The sequence below is a fragment of the Martes martes genome (genome assembly GCF_963455335.1).
Source record: "Martes martes genome assembly, chromosome: 11".
NCBI classification, from domain to species: domain Eukaryota; kingdom Metazoa; phylum Chordata; class Mammalia; order Carnivora; family Mustelidae; genus Martes; species Martes martes.
Window position 1 is genome coordinate 74,746,674 of NC_137899.1, and position 20,555 is coordinate 74,767,228.

The following is a 20,555-nucleotide window of genomic DNA, read 5'->3' on the forward strand; positions in this document are numbered from 1 at the left end:
AGTTATGGCATTTATTTATTTAAACATCAAAATTCCACAGTATCAGAACAGCAAAAAAAATGTTCAAGATACCTTGAAGTATAAGAAAATTAACATGACTCAATCTACCAAAACAAAGAAAAAATACATTCTTCTTAATGTTGGGAAATCTAACTTCTCCCCTGACATAAAGGTAAATGAGCATGCCAAATCAAGAAACTCGTACCTAATTTTTTTAAAGTAAGAGCTATTAAATATTTTATTTATAGTCATGTGAGTGGAAAAAAATGAGTTAAAAGAAAAGGACGAAAGCTATTTCTCAATGTCCCCAGCTCATCTAGGTATTTATTATTTAGAGCTTTTGTACCCACATAAGGAAGGCTATAGTCACTGATACCACGTCTGTAAACTGAGGAAATTTTTCCTGTATATATAAATTTTCCAGTAATGGGAAAGGACACTAAAAAGAAGAAATATATGGAGAGGTACTCAAAGGAGGTAGTTGTTATTTTAAGATAATTTGGAACCGGAAAGGCTGCTTACACAAAAGACATAGCCATAAAAAAGACAGCCAATAGTTTATAATAAATAGAGATGAAAGATTGTATGGGACATTATCTTGAAAAGATAACTAAAAGTAAATAAAACTTGTATCTTATTTTAAACAAAGTTTACTATAATTACAATTATGCAATAATCTTTTGAGTGAACAAATCCTAGTTAATTGCATATTAATAGTCCAGTGACAGCTGATGCTTTTTTGTGACAAAACTGTTTGATAAACAATATACCTCTTTTAATGTTTTAAGTCTCATTTCTACAAAAATATCTCAAGGATCTCTCTCAATTCTTAGATACTCACATAATTTGCTTTTGAATGTACATATTTTTGCCTTGATATACATACCGCATTATTTTAAACTGTTACTGGCATATGTTTACAATATCCACTAATCAGAGAAACTGACCCATGCATATATAACATGAGTATATAATAGGAAATATATAAACAACAGGGATGTTTGAAGGGAGACTAGTTTATAAGTAAACAAGTTCCTTTGTGAATAGTCGAGTGTTTGGTATATATACTTTACTTTCCTAGGCAACCTCAACACTCTCAGGGTTGGGAGAGTGATATACAGATAAACAGGGCTCCCTCCTCCATCACTGTAGATGATATTAACTACCCACTTAGCTCTTAATGGATACATAGCTACAGTGGTTTCCATTAAAGTGACAGACCTGATAGAGGAATTCTTCACCTGGCATCTAACAAGACATTTGGGAGGTCCCTAAAACTTCTTGGTCCATGCAAATTTTGGACTGTATATACAACTCTGTATTTTTCTGGGGGAATCTATAACTTTCACTAGATTCTCAATACCTTAAAAAGTTAAGTACTACTGACTAAAATTAATTTTTTAATCTGTTTCAGTTGACTGTGACACAGCACCACTCTTTGCTTTGTCTTTCAAAATCCATTACCCATTTTACAATCCCCTGATAGCTATTATCATCTGAAAGTAGCAGAAATAATAGTAGTACTCTTTTCAGATCTCTTTTGTTCAGACTACCATCTGTGTCAAGTCCTTATGTTAGCTAAGATTATGAGGAATGACCTTCAGGAATGAGTAGTAGTATTTTAACAGAATTGAAAAGAATGACAGAGTAATGACATCACTATTGTAGGTCTTCTCAAAATACAAAGAAATGAGAATATTAGATAAAATGAAAACAGAAATTAGCCTCTATTTAGAATGTGTTTTGCATGGATTAAAAAATATATTCCTTCTCTATGATTTGTATTGTTATATTAAACTATCAACCTAGATAATAAAGTAGAATTTTATCATGAAGTTAAAAGTATATAATGTTCTCTCAAAAATTTTTGAAGTGTATCTTATTGCTCTTTTTCACATGGCCTATTTCAGATGAATTTATCTATGTGGCTTTAATGACTATTCCTATAAATTTAGAGTTATTTTTTCCATGTCAAACAATAAAAATTATTTTAATTCTCCAAACTCTGAGCTAATGCTGTAAGCTAAGCCTGAGATAATTACTAGACCATAGGAATTTAATATTTTCCCACTTTCATTAGCATCATGTCTCAAATTTTGTGATGACATATTTCCCTATGAGTAATACCTAAAGTACCCTTTCAAAAATTTATCCCAAAGTTAATATTCAAGAAAGATTACCTCTGAATTACTTTAGTAATATAAAGTAGCATTTTAATTTTTAGGTTTCTCCCTACTAGTAAAAAAAATTCAATTTGTACCATATCATTTCATTCTACTATTCAAGATCTTCTATAATCTGTTGCCAAAATTATTTTCCAGGACTTCCAAGCAGGCATCTTCTAGGGTGGCCAGATCTTTCTAATGAATGTTCCATGAAGACACTTCCTCAATTTATTCTCATTTTTGTCATTTGGTTGATATTATTCCCTAATATGCCCTCCCTTTCACCAAACTTATGCTTTTAAAAATAAGTTACATTCTACTTTCCCATAGACTTGTGATTTTCCAACCTTCTTCATTCATTTCCATTTTCTATGACCTTCTGTATTTACAGCTTTTGCTGTACCATGCAGAGCTTAATTCTATGTGTCTTCCATCTTTTGTTGTTGTTCCTCATGTAATCTTGTCACTCCCTGGGGAGTAAGACCATATCTTATTCATCTGTTCTACATTTTCACAGGATCCACTGAAGTCTGAGTATCCCTCCATAAATAGTCATTGTTCAGATGATCACTCATGGAGATCTAGCACAGAGCAACCTGCTTGGTAAGTCAGTTCCTAATCCCAAGCTTGAGCTTTCTTTCTTGAGAAAGAAAATTTTGAGTAGAGCATTATAGATATAAATACTTTCAATAAATGCTAACAAAGCTAGCAAAGGTCACAGGGTATTCTAAGTACTTATGGGAATGGAGCTTTATCATCCACTCAGAGTTCAATATAATAAGAAAGAGTTTCTGTTTCACTAATTATTTTGTCAGTTGGCCAACAAAGTTTCTATATTTTGTCAATTTGGAGCAAAACTGTATCAACTAATTAATTTACATCCATTTTTAGAGATAGCGATAAATTTTAGCTAGCTGAGAAGTCCTAGTAAAGTTTTTTGGGGGGGGTATTCTATTTATTGAAACTGATTATCCAGTATCTCTTTTGGATGAAGTAAAGAAGATCTGGAATACAATTTTTGATCCTGATTAGAAAAATCATGAAAGTGAAGGAAAATAAAAAGGACATGTACTACCTACATTGTGTGTCTGTGTGTAAGTGTATGTCTGTGGGAAGGAGTAAAATTTCAGCTCATATTCTTGAGGAAATTATTCAACATGTTCCTTTTTTGAACACGGCATGTTTCCATAAATATGCAAAGACACTCTCAGAATTAGTGTAATTGAACTGACGGGAGGGATTAGGGCTCATTTTAGGAAGCAAAGTTCTCATAAATTTTTGGTATTTTATTGTGGAAAATTCTAATGTTTACTGAAGATTCACTTTTCAATTAGAATATGACAGATTCTGTATCTTTTAACTATTTCCTCTAGCAAGTTTGAACTTTCAACAACATGTCCCCCCAGACAGTGGAGAAAGTCAATGGACCATCAGAGTTGTTGACCTCGATACTTGATGACTAACATAAGACTTGAATAGAAGAGTTGAAAGTGAATAAGTGAAAAATGGTTTGTGTATTTCAGTAGGTTTTCTCCTTCAGTCTGTTGGTTCCAGTGATACATCACCACATCTCCACTCTGACAACATTAGTAGGGAGTTATTTCTTATGCTGTACCTCTTTTCAGGAAAACATAATTTAGTCAAAGAAGAAAAAATACTTAATCGTTCTCAATAATTCTTCAACACCATGTTTCTTCTTCCTGTGAATTCTTCTGTTGTCTCTAGTTTTTCGTGAACAGTCTATTCCTTTTGAGAAAACTAAGCCAAAGCAATATATGAAACAGAACATACTTGCATAGCACCAACGTAGAATTGCTTCCCAGTTGATGAATTGAGCCTGTTTGCTTTTTTATAATTCATTCCCATCATCTGAGCTAAAACTACTTCTCCTACTGCTTTCTTTGGAAACTGCAGGGGAAGTGGCAGATAGCAGAGGATCTGTTCCAAATGGAGATATTGTGTCATCTAGTAGCATGTCATTCAATCTTTGCTCCTCTTTCAAAGCGGCACTAAAGGATAAATCTGTGAAATGTGACAGAGGATCAGAGAAGGCCATAGCTTGATCACAGAGCTCAGGACTGGTCCCTTGAGACAAAGTCAGTTGTTGGCAATAGTCTACTGAATTCTGCTCAAGATGGGTCTGTTGTTTGGTGACATGAGCACCTAAATCAACTGTGCCAAGTGAAGCCAGGGCTGGCAGACCATGAGCACGAGCCTGTATTTCTAGTTCCTGCAATTTCAAACAATAATAATTAAATGACGACTTTGCAAGTGGACTTAACTCTAGTAAATAAACCAGAAATAGAAAAAAAATATTAACAAGCATTCAAAATGAAGACTAACATATTACAATATTCTTTGCAAGTAATGGAACTGAGTGTGTTTCTAATGCCTGAAAAATCACCCTGAGAAAACTACACAGATTAAAAAAAAATTCTTTTCTCATTGCTGTTCAAGGGAATACATAACATAGAATGGTTCCATAGTGGCTCAGATTACAATATAGCCATTTGGAGATAGTGGAAAATATTTCATTTGTTCGTCCTGATTAATTTCTCACTATAGGATCATTTCATGGAACAGAGTGGTGCTTTACCTGGCAATAAGCACGCTCACATAAAAAAAATCTTGAGAGTTATGAAAACCCATATTTTGATATTTTGTGTCACATGAACAGATGAGGACTGACTTAATATATACTGGCATAATATGCCTTGCGGCAATGAAATCCATAGCAATGTTACTAAAGAAATAAAAGGGAGAGAGAAAAATTTAGTGTCCAATATGATATAAAGAAAAAAATGTTTTAATTATTATTAGTTTTTGGCTGGGATAACATCGTGTGCTTATCAAATTGGTTCTATTTTGGGCATTTTGCAATTAGTTCTTATTCATTCTACTTTTAAAGCCACCTTGATCGTGGACATCTAATCAAAGTCTAACTGAAACAACCCAATTCATGAGCTTCTAAAAGGCAATAAAATTATCCTTTAGAAGGAAAATAATTGTTAATAAGAAAAATAAATGAGACAATGAATAAAACCGATGGTGGATAAGTCATATATAAGTGACGTGGTTCATGGCAACATTTTTATAAAAACCTGAATCCGGAGTAGAAGCCGCCTGTTAGCCTGCTCTAATTTCTTCTGTCTGTGTTCTAATTCTTGAGCTCTCTGTTGTTCTTTTTGTAGCCACTTGATGTACTCCACTGATGCTTTTAGAATGGTTCCTTTGTTCCAGCGCATATCACTATAGAACGGAGAGATAACCTTTTCACAATTGTGCATGTCAGCAGAATTCATAAGAACTTACAAAATCTTTTACATTAATATGAAATAATGATTTACATGACTATTATTCACTCTTAGATATTATTGCTTCTGAATAGAAATTTTAATAGAATAGTTAAGAAGCCCTTATATAGTAAAATTAATCCCAGAATGAAAATAAGTGTCAAAAGAAAGTAATAAAGTGACTTTTTGTGGGAGAGCTAAATGCAATATCATGATTCTACCATTACAGTTTTTATATTTTTAGTGAAAATTGCTTTTATTATTAACTCTGAGATTAAAATCTATGTGCGGTATTTCTGCATTAATGAACTAGGAAATGTACATTACTGAGGACTTAAGCCTAAATTTTTTAAGATCATTTCAAATGTACTAGTCTTTTAACCTACTTTCTAATAAGGTTGCTTTTATGCTTCTAAGAAAAAAAAAAATAAGGTCCCTTCTGAATGGTGATCCTGAGTGATTGTGAAACAAATTGGAGTTCAGCAACATCACTTTAAGCAATAGAGCAAAACTTCCTAGAATCATTAGGCAAATTTTTCTGCACAAAGACATCAATACCTGATTTAAAAGTTGGATGCCTATTTTTAAATAAATTTAACACAAGTAAATAAATTAAACATTACCAGATAACCTTTTTAGAGCACAGGAAAAATACTTTATTAAAACTTACTTTTAAGTCAGGAGAAATTATAAATCTGGAATTATGAAACAAGCTATCGATTGCAACATCTGGAAAAATACGTCAATGAATTTAATCCTGTATGAGAATTAATAATACATGTGGAGAATGAGGTCAAACTAATTGCTAAATTTAATCAGAGTTGTAGAAAACCTTGATGAATTTTCAGTTTAGAGTCATGAGATTTTTTTTTTTTGTACAGCTAAGCAAGCATGTAGGAAATTTTTTATAAAGACTTATTTATTTATGTGAGAGAGAGAGGGAGCATGAGTGGGGTGGGGAGAGGCAGAGGGAGAGGGTGAGAGAGAGTCCTTAAGCAGACTCCCCACTAAGTATGGAGCCCACTGTTGGGCTGGAGCCTAGGACGCTGAGATCATGACCTGAGCGAAAATCAAAAACGACTGAGCCATCCAGGCATCCCAGCATGTAGGAAATTTTTTTTTTAGAATTACACTTTATGTACTTTTGGTTTATATGATCTATGTGAGATAGATTGAAATTAATATGTATGTATTAAGTGATCAGAAGTGGGAAAATATAGTTTATGAAAAATCTGGCTTGCATATTCCTCACTGGAAGTTAAGGTTAGATGATACTTCCATTAGCTGCAATAAATCAAAGGAAGATACACTTTTCTACTGGCAGGTGAAAATGCCTACTAGAAAATGCTAAGGCATTTTCTACCAAAAGACACCAACCCATTACTAGAGTCTGTCAAGAGTGTGAAAATGCTTTGTCAGCTCCTCTAGGACCATTATAGCTGCTGCTCTCATTCCACTCACGGTGACTTCTCGGGTGATGGGAAGGCTATGGAGGAAGAGGCTACTTTTGTCATTAAGCTAAGAAGGTACTTGTAACTCAAAAAGGTGAACTCCTGAATTAAAACCCTACGATGCAGCAGGAGACTTTTGGCCCTGATTTTGTTTCATTTCTTCTCATGGGAAAAAAAACTTGAAAGACAGAAGAAATAATATGGAAAGGATAACCACCAGTCAACTTTGAAGTTTAAGGTACTGTTTATTAAAATAAACCTTCAAAATGGTGGTAGAGACCACACGATGGGTCTTCTGACCATTTCTATCTGACATCATCTGCACTACATTTGTTAAGTTCATTCTATTTTAAAGTCATTTTAATATGTGAGGTTTCTTCTTAACCAATTTCTTGAGTCAAAATCAAGAGTCGGATGCTCAACGGACTGAGCCACCCATGTGCCCCCCCCCCATGTATCCAAGTTTTAAAGAGGCTATGTTCTGAATTCACCCATGGGACTCACACTGGTGGGCCCTAAAGAGAAGCCCTAGGGTAAGAGGTGAGGCCACAGCAAGCCAAGAGATAAGATGTATTGAAACACAATTGGTATTGGATGTCTGGAATGCCACAGCTGACAATGAAGCATCTCTTCTACCTGCTATGTGCACAGAACCACATATAAATATCTTCAACTTTGAATTAATTAATGTTTTTAATTAGACCTAAAATAAATATCATTTCCATACATATAATACAATTAAAATAAATAATGATACTTCTTTCTGAGATCCATAAAGAGGACAAAAACACTTAAAAATGTTTACAATAAAATTTTACCATTGAGAGTCTCTTTTGGATATGATTCTGTGATAAATTGATTTTCTATATTCTAGATCAGAGGCAGACAAACTAGGACCTGCAGTCTATTTTTGTCAATAAAGTTTCAGTGGACACATTCATGTTCATTCATGTACATATGGTCTATGTCTGCTTTCATGCTACAGCAACACAGTTAGAAAATTGCCACAGGCTATGTGGCCCACAAACCTCAAAATATTTACTATCTGGTCCCTTACAGGAAAAGGTTGCCATTCTCTGTTCCAGACAGTGAGTTGGAAGGAGAAAGGAGCCTTTTTATAACCAAAGTTTCTATAAAGTATAGAATAATAATCCCTTCCAGAAGCGTTATCATTTGTACAGTATTCTCATATATAGTATTTGGCTTTATGTTTATAAAAACCCAACCATACAATTGGGCCTTATAGGCATAGTGACATCTGAAGATGATCAGTTAGGCTTTAGAGTCCAGTCTTGAATTCTCATGTGCTTCCTGCATATAACCATGCTCTGGCACTGTGGGTTAGCTTCCACCAGTTACAAGAGAACCTCTCTCAACTGACCTTTATCCAATCACTTTCAAGGTTAATAACACTCCATTCCTTTTGTGATGTTTGCTGACTGTTGTCAGAACAAAATAGGTAATAGAGAGCACTGGGCTACCCTCTGATACATCCAGGTATTTCTGTTGTCAGTGTGGTGCCATGTACTGACTGAGAGTTTAAATTAATGTCCACTGTAATTACTTTGATGATAATATAATTAAATTATAGGTACATTAGCTAATAAAATATGAATGCCAAAAAAGAAAGCACTTATAAAAATAGTTACTGTTTTTAGGAAGATTATATTAAAAGCTTTGGAAAAACTCAATTAAAATGTCAGTAAATTTGGGTTGCTAAAAAATATGCTGTCACAAATAAGGGTATACACATTTTAAAAGTCTCTCTATATTTAAGTTGTATAAGTTTTTGTTTTATTTTAAAGAAATTAAAATAAACTATACATTTTAGTGCAGTTTATGTAAGAAAGAAAAGTTGCAACACATATTCAAACAAAAAAGCCTTGGCTTTACCTCAAATGCTTGGTGAATAAAAGTGCATGTATATATATTAAGTGCTAAAGAAGAAAAGTCCCATCAGGACAATGGCTATTCTCTTCTGCTAATGGGAGGAGTTGCATGCTTAGAGACTTTAAGTAATTTGAAGAGTTATCAAATAACAACTACACTATGACCAAGTTCTTCAGACTCTCCAAAAGGGGCTCTTTGTGCCATTCCACCTAATATGCCCATGAGGATAAATACTACCTTCCCTTCTATTACAAATTATTGAATTGTCCAAGTGAGTTGGCACATTTGGATTCAGGGAAAGAGTATTTCTAAATCCCACTAATATCACTTTATCAAACATCACTGTTTTTGAATAATGGATGATCACTAGTATTTGGAGAGGCCAGTTCTCAGTTTGAATGAAACATTTTTCAAGTCGTTATTAATGCAACAGATCTTATTTTTATGTGTTGGAGAGACATTCGACATTCTAACTTGATACTTTGATTAATCAATTCTTTCCTGAAATTTACAACCTCAAACATCTTTGTTTAACTGACTTTGTGTATGACACCAAAAAGTGGCTGAAAATTTAATTACAATAACTAATTATTGGTTGGCATCGATCAGCATGTTTTTACAATCCTATTTTTTACCCGCATGTCTCCAGAATTTAGGGACCTCTGAAAACCTAACAATTCAATGTTCATGTACACATAAATCTCACATTGGAAGAATTGCTATAACTGTAAACTGAGTATATAATAATTGTCATAGACAACATTTGATACTACCACTAAATTTACCAATATTGGTGCCATATTGAAAGACCTGCTATGAACTGAGAAGAAATAATGTCCTTATTTCCTACATCTCAGAAGAGCAACTGTTAGGAACAACCTTGATGATTAATAACTATCATTCTTGAATAGATACTTAACAATAAGACCAGGAATTGCCTTACCTTTACCATAAGCTACTTGGTTTCTTAGCAATTGGTTCTCCTCTCCTCTTTTCCCTCCCACCCATGTTGGAGGGTATTCAAACTATTACATTATTATAGAAATGATTGTTGAACTCACGGATCATTAGACTTTGGAATAAGAGTGCCAAGCTCCTTGATTCGGTAATTTATATTATACCTTCTTCTTCTTTCAACTATTAAAAGAGAAATGTTATTGATTATTCTCATTGAAGCATAATTCACTTTTGGTCAGCTGTAAACTTTCTTAATAATCTTTAAAAAACAGTGAGTTAAAAAATTTCCTTATAATCAAAAGAGTACTCAAAAATTCAAATATATTTCAATCTAAAAGTAAAAAATGACAATATTAGAATTGTGATTCTATTATTGACAATGCTTTAAAAACATTTTCTCTCAAAACAACTTTTTTCACTTTCCGAAATGCTATAATATTCACTCATACTGAAATGCATATGTATTTATATATATTTATCTTTTTGGATCACCATTTCACACATGCACATTTTGCCCATCAGGATCATAATTTTTCAAGGTCTGCACCATGCTTTACTCTTCTCATACAATCCCCAGAGACCCAACACAACTTTTGGCAGATCTTGGACGTGTGCGCCCAACTAGACTGTGACCTTCTTGAGGGCAGGGGTCATTTATTCCTCATTTTTCTATTCTCAGAGGGTCTGGCATATAGGAGGTATTAAATAAATGTTGACTAGACGGTAAATATATTTTTCTAATTTAAAATTTTTCAATAATATATAGAGTAGTGGCTTTCAACCTTTGGCATACATCAGTTGGGGCCCAAGGATTTGCATTTCTGACGAATTCCCAGGTCATGTTGATGTTGTTAGGGCCCACATTTTGAGAACTACTGGTATAAATTCTTATTCAGAGACTGTTTTCTTCGTTTGCATTTCCATGACTTAATTGCTTTTGGAAATTTTATGATCTAATTAACGTTCAGTAAATATCAGATATACAATTAAGTAGAGTTTCCTATATTGACCCTTATGAGAAAGCAGTCTTATGGAGTATAGTGTAGTCTTACTGTCTGCTCTATATTCCTAGAATCAAGAACCACAACATATCCTTCTACATAGTATTTTTTCAATAGGTAACATTTTTTAAATCTTTCCAGGAAAATGGAGGAAGAAAAAGGTCATGAAGAAGAAAGTCATATATCAAAAATATTTGAAAATACTTAATGCATGCTAAAAATTAAGATCTGCTACCAGAAACAAGGAAAGTCATGAAAGAATAATAATTGACTCTACAAAGCAATTTACCATGAATGGATTTGACCTTCAGTAATAATATATTGGGATTACTCTAAAATTAGAATATAATTGATTCTCGAGGGAGTTAATTCAAAAAACAATGACACCACATTAAAAAACTGAAAAGATAAACAAAGGTAAAGCTGATAGAAATACATACATATTTCACAGTAAGAATTATTAATAATTCTATGTTCACACATACTACTATATTATAAAACAGACTTTTAAATATAAGATGAAGAATAGCTATCAAGGATGTTCACAGTTTTACCTCAAAATAAGGAACTGGTTTAGTCCTATAATATTTCTTCAAAATCTATTATTTAAAAGTACCTTATGTAAAATACCAGAAGTTCCTACTCTACTCTTCTTAGATTGTGCTTGATAAATTTTTAATGGGTAATTATAATGAGAACTTTGGTTCCTCAACATTTTCATATCCAGTAGTAGTTATTTGTGAAGGAGTCAAGTTTTAAGAAATTACCAAGTTTAGTGCATGTCGTGTGTGGTTTCACTCTCCACAGCATTGATATATTCATTCTTTCCTGTTCTGAGATCAGGGTGAGAGAGGAACCTATCCTGGACCCATACTTAAGAGGAGCCACTTTTGCCTTCTCTCACCACACCCTTCCTCCCCCATTGAGCAAGTCAGTTCACAGAGTCAAACTACACTAACTCACACTGGGGCTATCCTCCCAAATGCCCTGAGCCCACTTCCAGAGCCTGTGCAGGCCCTTTTCTGGATCCATCCGCCTGAGTGAAGACCATGACACTGATGTGCTCACCTCTAGGCTCAAGATTCGGACGAGGGAATTTATTTACACAGGTGGTTGTGGAGTTAAAATGTATAAGACAAATGTGCACACTCATGTCCGAGGCCACTGGCAGTACAGAAAGAAACAAAGAGTCGGGAGAGCAGTGAGATGGGCTGCTGGCTTAAGGCTGGCTTTGCCTTACCCTGACATCCCCCACTCAGAGCTCTGATGATCTGAGAATTCTTAATTCACACCTGGCCTTTAAGTCTTTAGAAAGAATAGAGAATACTTAAGGTAGCACTATCTAGCTTGAGTTACAACTTTTAAATATTTAAACTTCTGGTAAGTGGGTCTCCATTTGTCCTCTTGCCATGATCCCCCCAAATTTTAGGGGTGGTCCTAGATTCATCATATTTAAAATAGGATATTAAAGTGTTTTTTAACATTGAGATCTCCAAAAAGCAACATCTTCCAGTAAGGGAATCCAGATTAGCAAACACTTGACGACAGACATACTAGGCACCTATGATACTTTATGCTAAATGACCTGCTATTTAAACTGGAGATGTAGAGAAGAGAAGAGCAAGGAGAGTCATGAGTTAACAGGTTTTAAAAGAAGAGAGAAGCCCATAGTTCCTTGCTGTATTAATCCCTTCTATCAACAACTGGCTCCCCCCTACTTGTGTTCTACTTGTCTCACAATCTGGACCAAAGGTGATCTGCTCCACTGCTAAGGATTATCAGAGTAAGAACATTTCCCTTTCCACGACGACCTCACAGAACCACTTGTCAGCTCTTCCCTCCAAACCTCACCATCAGCAAACTCTGATCAGCCTGTGATGTAGCAGGTACAATATGAACAGACAGATGTAGGATCCACAGGTTCCTGTAGGATCAATTTCCGCTAACCACATGCAAGAAAAATCCTGGTTTGCTTTAGAACTTTGAAGTTTTTATTTATGTTTATTCTATTTTATTCTTTTCTCATTTTTTGATTGACCTTCCAAATCAGGAAGGCTTCACACTCAGTCAAGCTCACTTGAGGCAGTTAAGCACTTGTGACGTGACCAAACACTATCAAGTTCAATACTGCTGTTAAACTACTTCCCTCACTTGTATTTCTCATCTCATGTGACCAGTTATCAGAGTCAAACTGACCCCTAGGAAGGCATCACAGACATTTTATTTATTTATTTATTTATTTATTTATTTATTTATTTATTTGCAGAGGTGGAATTCAGCAGTACAATGTCAACAATGTCTTTCAGATAACTTATCATTAGGAGGGGAGGGGCAGATTGACACAGAAAGATGAGAATGTGGAGTTGTTTCTTGCTTTGTAAGTGGTGTACATTTTCTAAAGCCACTTTTATCTCTAAACCTTTGAGTCAAAGAGTCACAACAGAGTTCAAATGTAACTAAATGCACTCGTCTCTGTCACACCCTGTCTGCTTGAGAGAGACAGAGTGAGCAAGGAGACGATTTGAGATGTTTCACTTCCTAAAAATATGTGCTCTTCTGAGAGTTCATATGATTTAAATTTCCCAAAATAGCACAACTAGTGAACATATACTGTTCATTATGGTTATTTTGGTTATGTGACCTCATAATAATACTTATGAAGTGACAATAAAAGACCACATATTTTAACTTCCATGGATTTCCTCTTGCGTTTTTTTTTTTTTTTAGAAAAATAGGAAAATATACTTACTGAGGTTGTGGTTGTCCTTTTTTTGTCTCTCTTTTGCCAAAGCTCGTGTATCTGTTTCTGATCAAAAGGAAGATAATTTAAATAGAGCTTAGTTCTACTTTACAACCTCTTTAGTCAACCTAATTCAGAAATATTAGGTGAAAATACAATATTACTTGCTCCAAATGGCATAATAATATTTTTATGCCAATATTTAGAAATTTGGAGCAGAGCACTCTTTAAGGAAGAGGCAATGGCAAACCTTTTAGGGTTTGAATAGTAAAACCTGGATTTGTATTCTGGCCTTCCTTTTAATAGCCATGTGATCTATTACCTAAGTTCTCTGTGTCTCAGCTCCTCATCTGTAAAATTGGCATAATATAATACCTATCTGATGATCACTGTGATGATGAAAAGAGGTACCGTGCATAGCAAATATTAAACTGCTCAATCATTATTATTATTTTAGGAATTTTAAGATTATTCAAAATTATTTCAGCTTAATTTTTACAACCAACATTTTTCATAATTAACTATGATTTCTACATCCCTGGAGTTGGAACTAGCAACACTTCTTAGGTATTCTTATCATATGCTTCCAGGAAATGACACTTAATGTGCTACGTGGTTGCAAGCATTTGTGATAGTCTCCAACATGGCCTACCATGATTCTCAATGATATTCACATCCTTGGGTGTTCCTTTGCACATTAGACAGGGCTGACCTGGGACATCAACAGAATATGTGAAAATGACTAGTGTGGTCACTAGTGTGACCTAGACTAGGTCACAAAAGACACGTTCAGGTACCACTTTAGTGTCTCTTGGATCACCAGTTGTCATGTCATGAGGACATTTGATCAGCCTCATAGAAAGGTTCACGTGGTAAAGAAACAAAGTCTCTTGCCAACAAACAGCACTAACTTGCAAGACCTGCAACGGAACTGTTTTGGGAGCACATCCTCTAGCCTGCCTTGTCTCAAATGTCTGTACCTCTGGACAACATCTTGACTGTAGCCTTATGGAAGACTGAGTGAAAACCAATTTTCTAAGCCATCTCTAGATTTCTGACCCATAGAGATGATATGAGAGAATAAATATTTATTTTTTCAAGCTGTTAAGTTTTGGGATAATTTGTTATATAACAAAGGAAGTAGTTGACTTAAAAGGGATAAAACTAAAAAGCAACATTACCTGTAATTTCTCTTTTCATTGGCAGACTACTTGGACAGGAAGCACTTGTAAGGCCCATATTAACTGGTGAAATTCCCTGCTCACCACTATACACATCCAAAATACTTCCAGACAACTTTAGAAATAAAAGGAAGAAAAGATGAATCAAACCTCCTGTAGACACTGATATATTTAGATGCATATTTTAAATTTGCCATTTTATTAATAATTGTTATATACAGCACTTTAATTTTAAACAAGAGTGAGTATGCATTGACTTTTCAAAATCATTATGGGATGCTTGTGGATATGTTGAGAAAAAGCTATTTATATTTAAGCAAAAAAAGAAATTAGTTCACTCATGAAAGAAAATTCTGATTAATATTTACAAAGTTATGGAAGTTTGATCTGCACATTACCTGGTTATAAATGAGTAAGATTTTAAAAAATTGCTTGGACAAAATCAATATACATAATAGCAAAACTGGAAAGTTCATTGCATATCATAAATTAGGTATAATGGCTGAACATTTTGGAAGCCTTCTTAATGCCATCAGTGCTACCAGCAACTCACAGTCAAGAGGTGTTTTACACTGTTAATTAAGTGAGAAACTTTCTTTCCTTCCTGGAAGGCATACTTTTTCTCATCACACACTTAATGTTCTAGATTATTATAAATATCCCAGCTGGTAACCAAAAGTAGTCTAAAACTACTTTTGCCTCCAGTGGATATAGGGTACATCTAATTATAGAAACACTGAAATTTCTAATGTGCTTCTTGAGAACAATTTCAGAAAACTAAGATGTTTTATAACACAATTCAAAATTGTACAAATTTATTATTTAAAATGTGCTTATTGATTTGACTTCCCAAGAAAATTTAATTTAAATAATATTCATAATTCAAGTTAATATTCATTATTCTAAAACAAGCCACATTTAAAAGGTAGGATTTGAACATTTAAAATATTTCCATTTTAAGTACCTATATTTCATTTCTGGGCAGTAAAATAAGAACCAAATAAGTAGCAACTTTTTTCTTTTCTTAAGGACTAGAAATAATACAAATAATCAAACAAAATTATAACCATATTATTACAGAGATTCTTAATTCCTTATTTACACTTTTTGTAAAACTCCAATTCAAACTGAAATTTTTGATACTTATAAAGTCAGACTGAAAATAAATGTGAAGAAAGAACATTTTAAGACCAAAATTAATTCTGACATAATAATCCATTAAACTACAATAATAAATATTGTGTATTTTGGAGGAAAAGGAACTTGAAAAATACAGTGGAAATCAGGCTAATATATGTGAATATGTATATCAATAAGGATATCATAGATGAATATGTTATTCTGATACATATTTTTATATGTTGGTTCTTTTCATTATTTACTCTATTAAGATGCATCTTTATTTTATATAAACTCACTGTTTTAAAATGTATTTTTACTTCATAAATCTTGGAAGGAAACACTTAACTTGAGTATTTATTCCTTTTCAAGTTCCTCATCTGAAAAATAGTTGATCAAATTGGATAGATGATGAGGGCTTATATAGGAACAGTACAATTAGGAAGAAATCCTAAAAGCAGATATTTCCCTAATGTGTGAGTCATTTAGTCATACTGTAAAAGTAAAAAATTTCAAGACTTTTTTTGAAAATCTTGTTGGTTATAAGCTGAGGCATCACCAACCTGAATTGTACATTTCCTCTGTGCCTTTGAGAAATATAATGGATGTGCTGAACAAAAAGATAGGGAGTGAGGGGGAAGGAAGAGGGAAGGAACTAGAGAAAGGGCACTTTTCTCTGAAGAGCTTGAATTCAGATGGATTTCAATGCAGCAGTGGCAAATTGCAAAAATGTTTAAGAAGAAAAGGAGCTATATTACATATATACCGCAACAATAAAGTGATAAGTTTCCAACTATAACATTACTCTGGGTCCATGTTACTTGGTCAGACGATACCTAATATAGAAGTGGTGCTGGAATTCTGATAATGAATCTAATCCTGCTTAACTATAGGTATATTACATTTTCTTCTGACCTTGATTATTGTTTAATTTATGCCCTAAAGCACAATGATTAATATCGTATTTAATTTTATGCTGTAGGTACCACTCTATTTCATGTAAATGGCTAATCACTTTTTGAATATCATTAGACAACTGGTTTCAATTTCAAAATATGTATTATACTTCCTGTTATCTACAGTGCCTTTCCTCCTTTAAAATATGTGAGTACAATGTTAGTGAAAATTTAAAGATCACATACACCCTTGGAAAGGCTTACAAAGCAAAATTATATCTCCTTTTCTCAAAGGTATAAGTTACTTAGGTAATGTATTAACTTTATTTTGTAGATTAGTAGGAAACTGGATAGATATTTTATGAAGAAATATTTATTATTCTAGTTTTAAAAACGTTTTTTCAGTAAAGCAAACCTTTGACATGACAATAGGGGAACATATCAATATTAACAACAAAATCACAAATTTTAAAGATATATAATAAAGAATTTATCATAATATTTTTTCAAAAGTTAGAACATACTTCTCAAGACAATACTTCCTTCTGGTAAAAAGCATGAACCCCTGATCTCAGAAGTTGCCTTCAGGTGAGGAGTGATTGCCAGTGGTTCTTGTTTTTTAGGGTTCTCCACCCTAGATTTTCGTCACACCTCCATTAGTGAGACTATAAAGACTGAAGTAGACTAGGCCCTGACCTTCCCACATATGTACTTTCACATATATAATTTCACAGTAGCTGATATTCCCTGAAGAAAACAAACAAACTGGTCAACATATCAAAATATACAAATATTAGAAGTTGCACAGAGAAAGAGAAATAAAATTAGAAGAAAGAAAATTTTTACGAAATAATGGAGATACATTTCTGAGAATTAACTAAAGTTTATTGTTTTATTATATCTCATTTTATTATGATTTTATTTTTATTAAAAAATAAATAGGAAAAACTTACACCCAGACATATTATAGTGAAATTTTATAGTATACAATGACAAAGAGGAGAATCTAAAAGCCTAAAGAGAAAAAGGTAAGATTACATCCAAAGGAACAAGAATCTGGTTAACGTAAGAGTTTTCAATAGCAACACTGAATGAAAGAGGAAAGTGAATGAGCATTTTTTAAATGTTGAAAGAAAAGAACTTAAAACACAAGTTTATATCCAGCCCAAGAGTCATTCACAAATGAGGCCATGATAGAAATATTCCTAGAGTCATAAAATACTTAAGGATGTTTACCCAGAAAAACTAACATTAAAAACAGTTTTGGATAAAGTACCTAAATAGAAGAAGATATTTAAAGGATATGTTTCAAAAATACAAAATAAAAATGATCACATACCTCAGTAAGTGGTTGTAGTCTAAAAAAGATGAGGAGAACCAAGGTAAAAAATAAAATGAAATATATAATGATATAACTCGGTATTAAAGTTTAGATAATATCAATATGGTTGAGGTGAAGCAGAAGGAAACCAAAGGGTGTAAAAGTAGTTAAAACTAAGGAGAAATAAATGGGCACACTTAAATAATCAAGTAAGATGAGAGAAACAGGTGAAAACACATCGGTGTAAATGAGTCAAACCTCTCAGCAAAAAGGCTGACAGTTTGGATAAGACGGTACAAGAGACACACCTACATAGTGAAGGACACACGAAGACTGAAAATTAAAGGATGGAAAAAGATATAGCCAGTAAATGATAACCATAGAAAACTGACATAGCTATATAAATATCAGAGAAAATAGATTTAAAAATTAGAAAATGTACTAGGGATAGACAGTCTCTACATAATAACAAAAAGTGAAATTCTTAAAAAATGAATTATAATTATAGGCATGCATTCATATAATAAAATAACCTCAAAATATGTAAAACTAAATGTTTTGAACTGTAAGGCAAAATTAATAAATTCACCAATGTAGTGGGAAATTTTGACATTTCTCTTCATTTTTGTAAAGTCAAGCAGACAACAATAATCAGTAATGTTATAGAACATATGAATACAAAAACTAAAAGCTTGGCCCAATAGACACTGCAAACTTCCATATCCAAAAATTAGAGAACATATAATTGTCTTGAGTATATATGGGACATATATAAATATTGATTATGAACTCTGTCAAAAAACATCTTCAGTGTATTTTATAGAGACTTGATTTCTAAAATCCTTGGAAATTTTTAAATAATCCAAAAGTAAAGACAAAATCATGCTGGAATTTAGAAATAAGTAAAAGATACTAAAAATACACATAAAGAAACTTCTGGGATATGGCAAAACAATGCTTTCGAGGAAATTTATACCTTTAAAAAGTAATATAAAAATAGATAAAAATTTGAAATTTGATAAATTATCATTCTCAAGAAGCTAGGAAGATAACCAAATAAACCCAAAGAAAGTAGAACAGATAATAAAATAAGAACAAAAATTACTGAAAAAGTATAAAAGTAGATCCACAAAGCAATTTTTTTTCTTTTTAATTAACAGGAATGACATGTTTCTGGCAAGATTTAGCAAAAAGAATTAAGAATAAATAAATACTATTTCAAGTGAAAGAAATGTAATACTAAGAGTACAAGTTGAGATTTAAAAATAAGCAAGACAATGTTGTCTGTTTTTACCACTTCTATTCAACATAGCATTAGAAATTCTAGCCAGAGCCATTAGGTAAGAAAAAGAAACAAAGTCATCCAAATTGGAGAAGCACGAATAAAATGATCACGTTCATAGATGACATGATCTTATATTTAGAAACACCTGAGATTACACACACACATATACACACAGAGCTATTAGAGCCAACAAAGAAATTCAGCAAAGTTGCCAGATACAAAATGAACACCCAAAAGTCAGTGTATCTTTTATACACCAGCAATAAAGAATCTGAAAGGAAATTAAGAAACCAATCCTACTTACAAGAACATCAAAATGTATTTAGTAATACATTTACTCAAGGAGCCAAAAGTCTTGTACACTGAAAACAAAAAAATATTGCTAAGGGAAATTAAAAAAGACATGTATAAATAGAAAGACATTGCATATTCATTGATCAGAAGACTTAATATTACTAAGATGACAACAGTACCCAAAGTGATCTACAGATTCAATTGACTCTCAAAAGCACTTTTTGTAGAAAAAGAAAAACCCATTCTAAAATTCATATAGAATTTTGGGGGTCCCCAAAAACAATCTTGAAAAAGAACAAAGGTGGAGGACGCACATGTCCAGATTTTAAAACTTACAATAAAGTAACAATAATCAAAATAGTGGGTGTTTGCATAACAGCAGACATAGACTGATAGAGTGGAATTTCTGCACTATTTCAGACACAGAGTAGAAATAAACCCTCAACTATATGGTGAAATGATTTGACAAAGGTGCCAAGATCATTCAATAGGGACAGGACAATCTTTTCAAAAAATGGTGTTGGAGAAAATAGATTCCACATGCAAAAGAACAAAGTTGGACCCTTATCTTATATGATATACAAAAATTAACTTGAAATGGATCAAAGATCTAAACATAAGAGCTAAAACTATGAAGGTTCTTAGAAAAAAGATGGGGGAAATCTTGGTAATGAGCTTGGTGATGATTTTTTTTTTTTAATCTAACACTAAAGTCATAGGCAACCAAAAAAAAAAAAAATAGAATTTAGACTTCATCAAAATTTAAAGCTTTGTACATCAAAGCACATCAAAAAGAGAGTGAAAAGATAACTCATCAGTATAATGTTGAAACTATTTGCAAATAGTATAAGAGATTAATATCCAGGTTATATTTTCTTAAAATTCCAACAACTCAGCAACTGCAGCAACAACAAACCACCCGATTAAAAAACGGGCAAAGGATTGGAATAGATATTTCTCCA

The 20,555-nt window shown here is 32.9% G+C and overlaps 1 protein-coding gene across 1 annotated transcript in view; it reads right to left on the reverse strand.

Moving 5' to 3' along the window:
* Window positions 1-4,014: 4,014 nt before the first annotated feature.
* TFEC (transcription factor EC) overlaps window positions 4,015-20,555 on the reverse strand; it is a gene marked incomplete at its 3' end in the record, with an annotated part of 179,159 nt that continues 162,618 nt past the window's right edge. The window contains exons 6-10 of the mRNA XM_080818435.1: window positions 14,679-14,793; window positions 13,507-13,563; window positions 9,861-9,936; window positions 5,267-5,414; window positions 4,015-4,395 (exon numbers count right to left, since the gene is read on the reverse strand). Coding sequence (XP_080674561.1) covers window positions 4,015-4,395; window positions 5,267-5,414; window positions 9,861-9,936; window positions 13,507-13,563; window positions 14,679-14,793 — 777 coding nt within the window. The remainder of the gene's footprint in view (window positions 4,396-5,266; window positions 5,415-9,860; window positions 9,937-13,506; window positions 13,564-14,678; window positions 14,794-20,555) is intronic.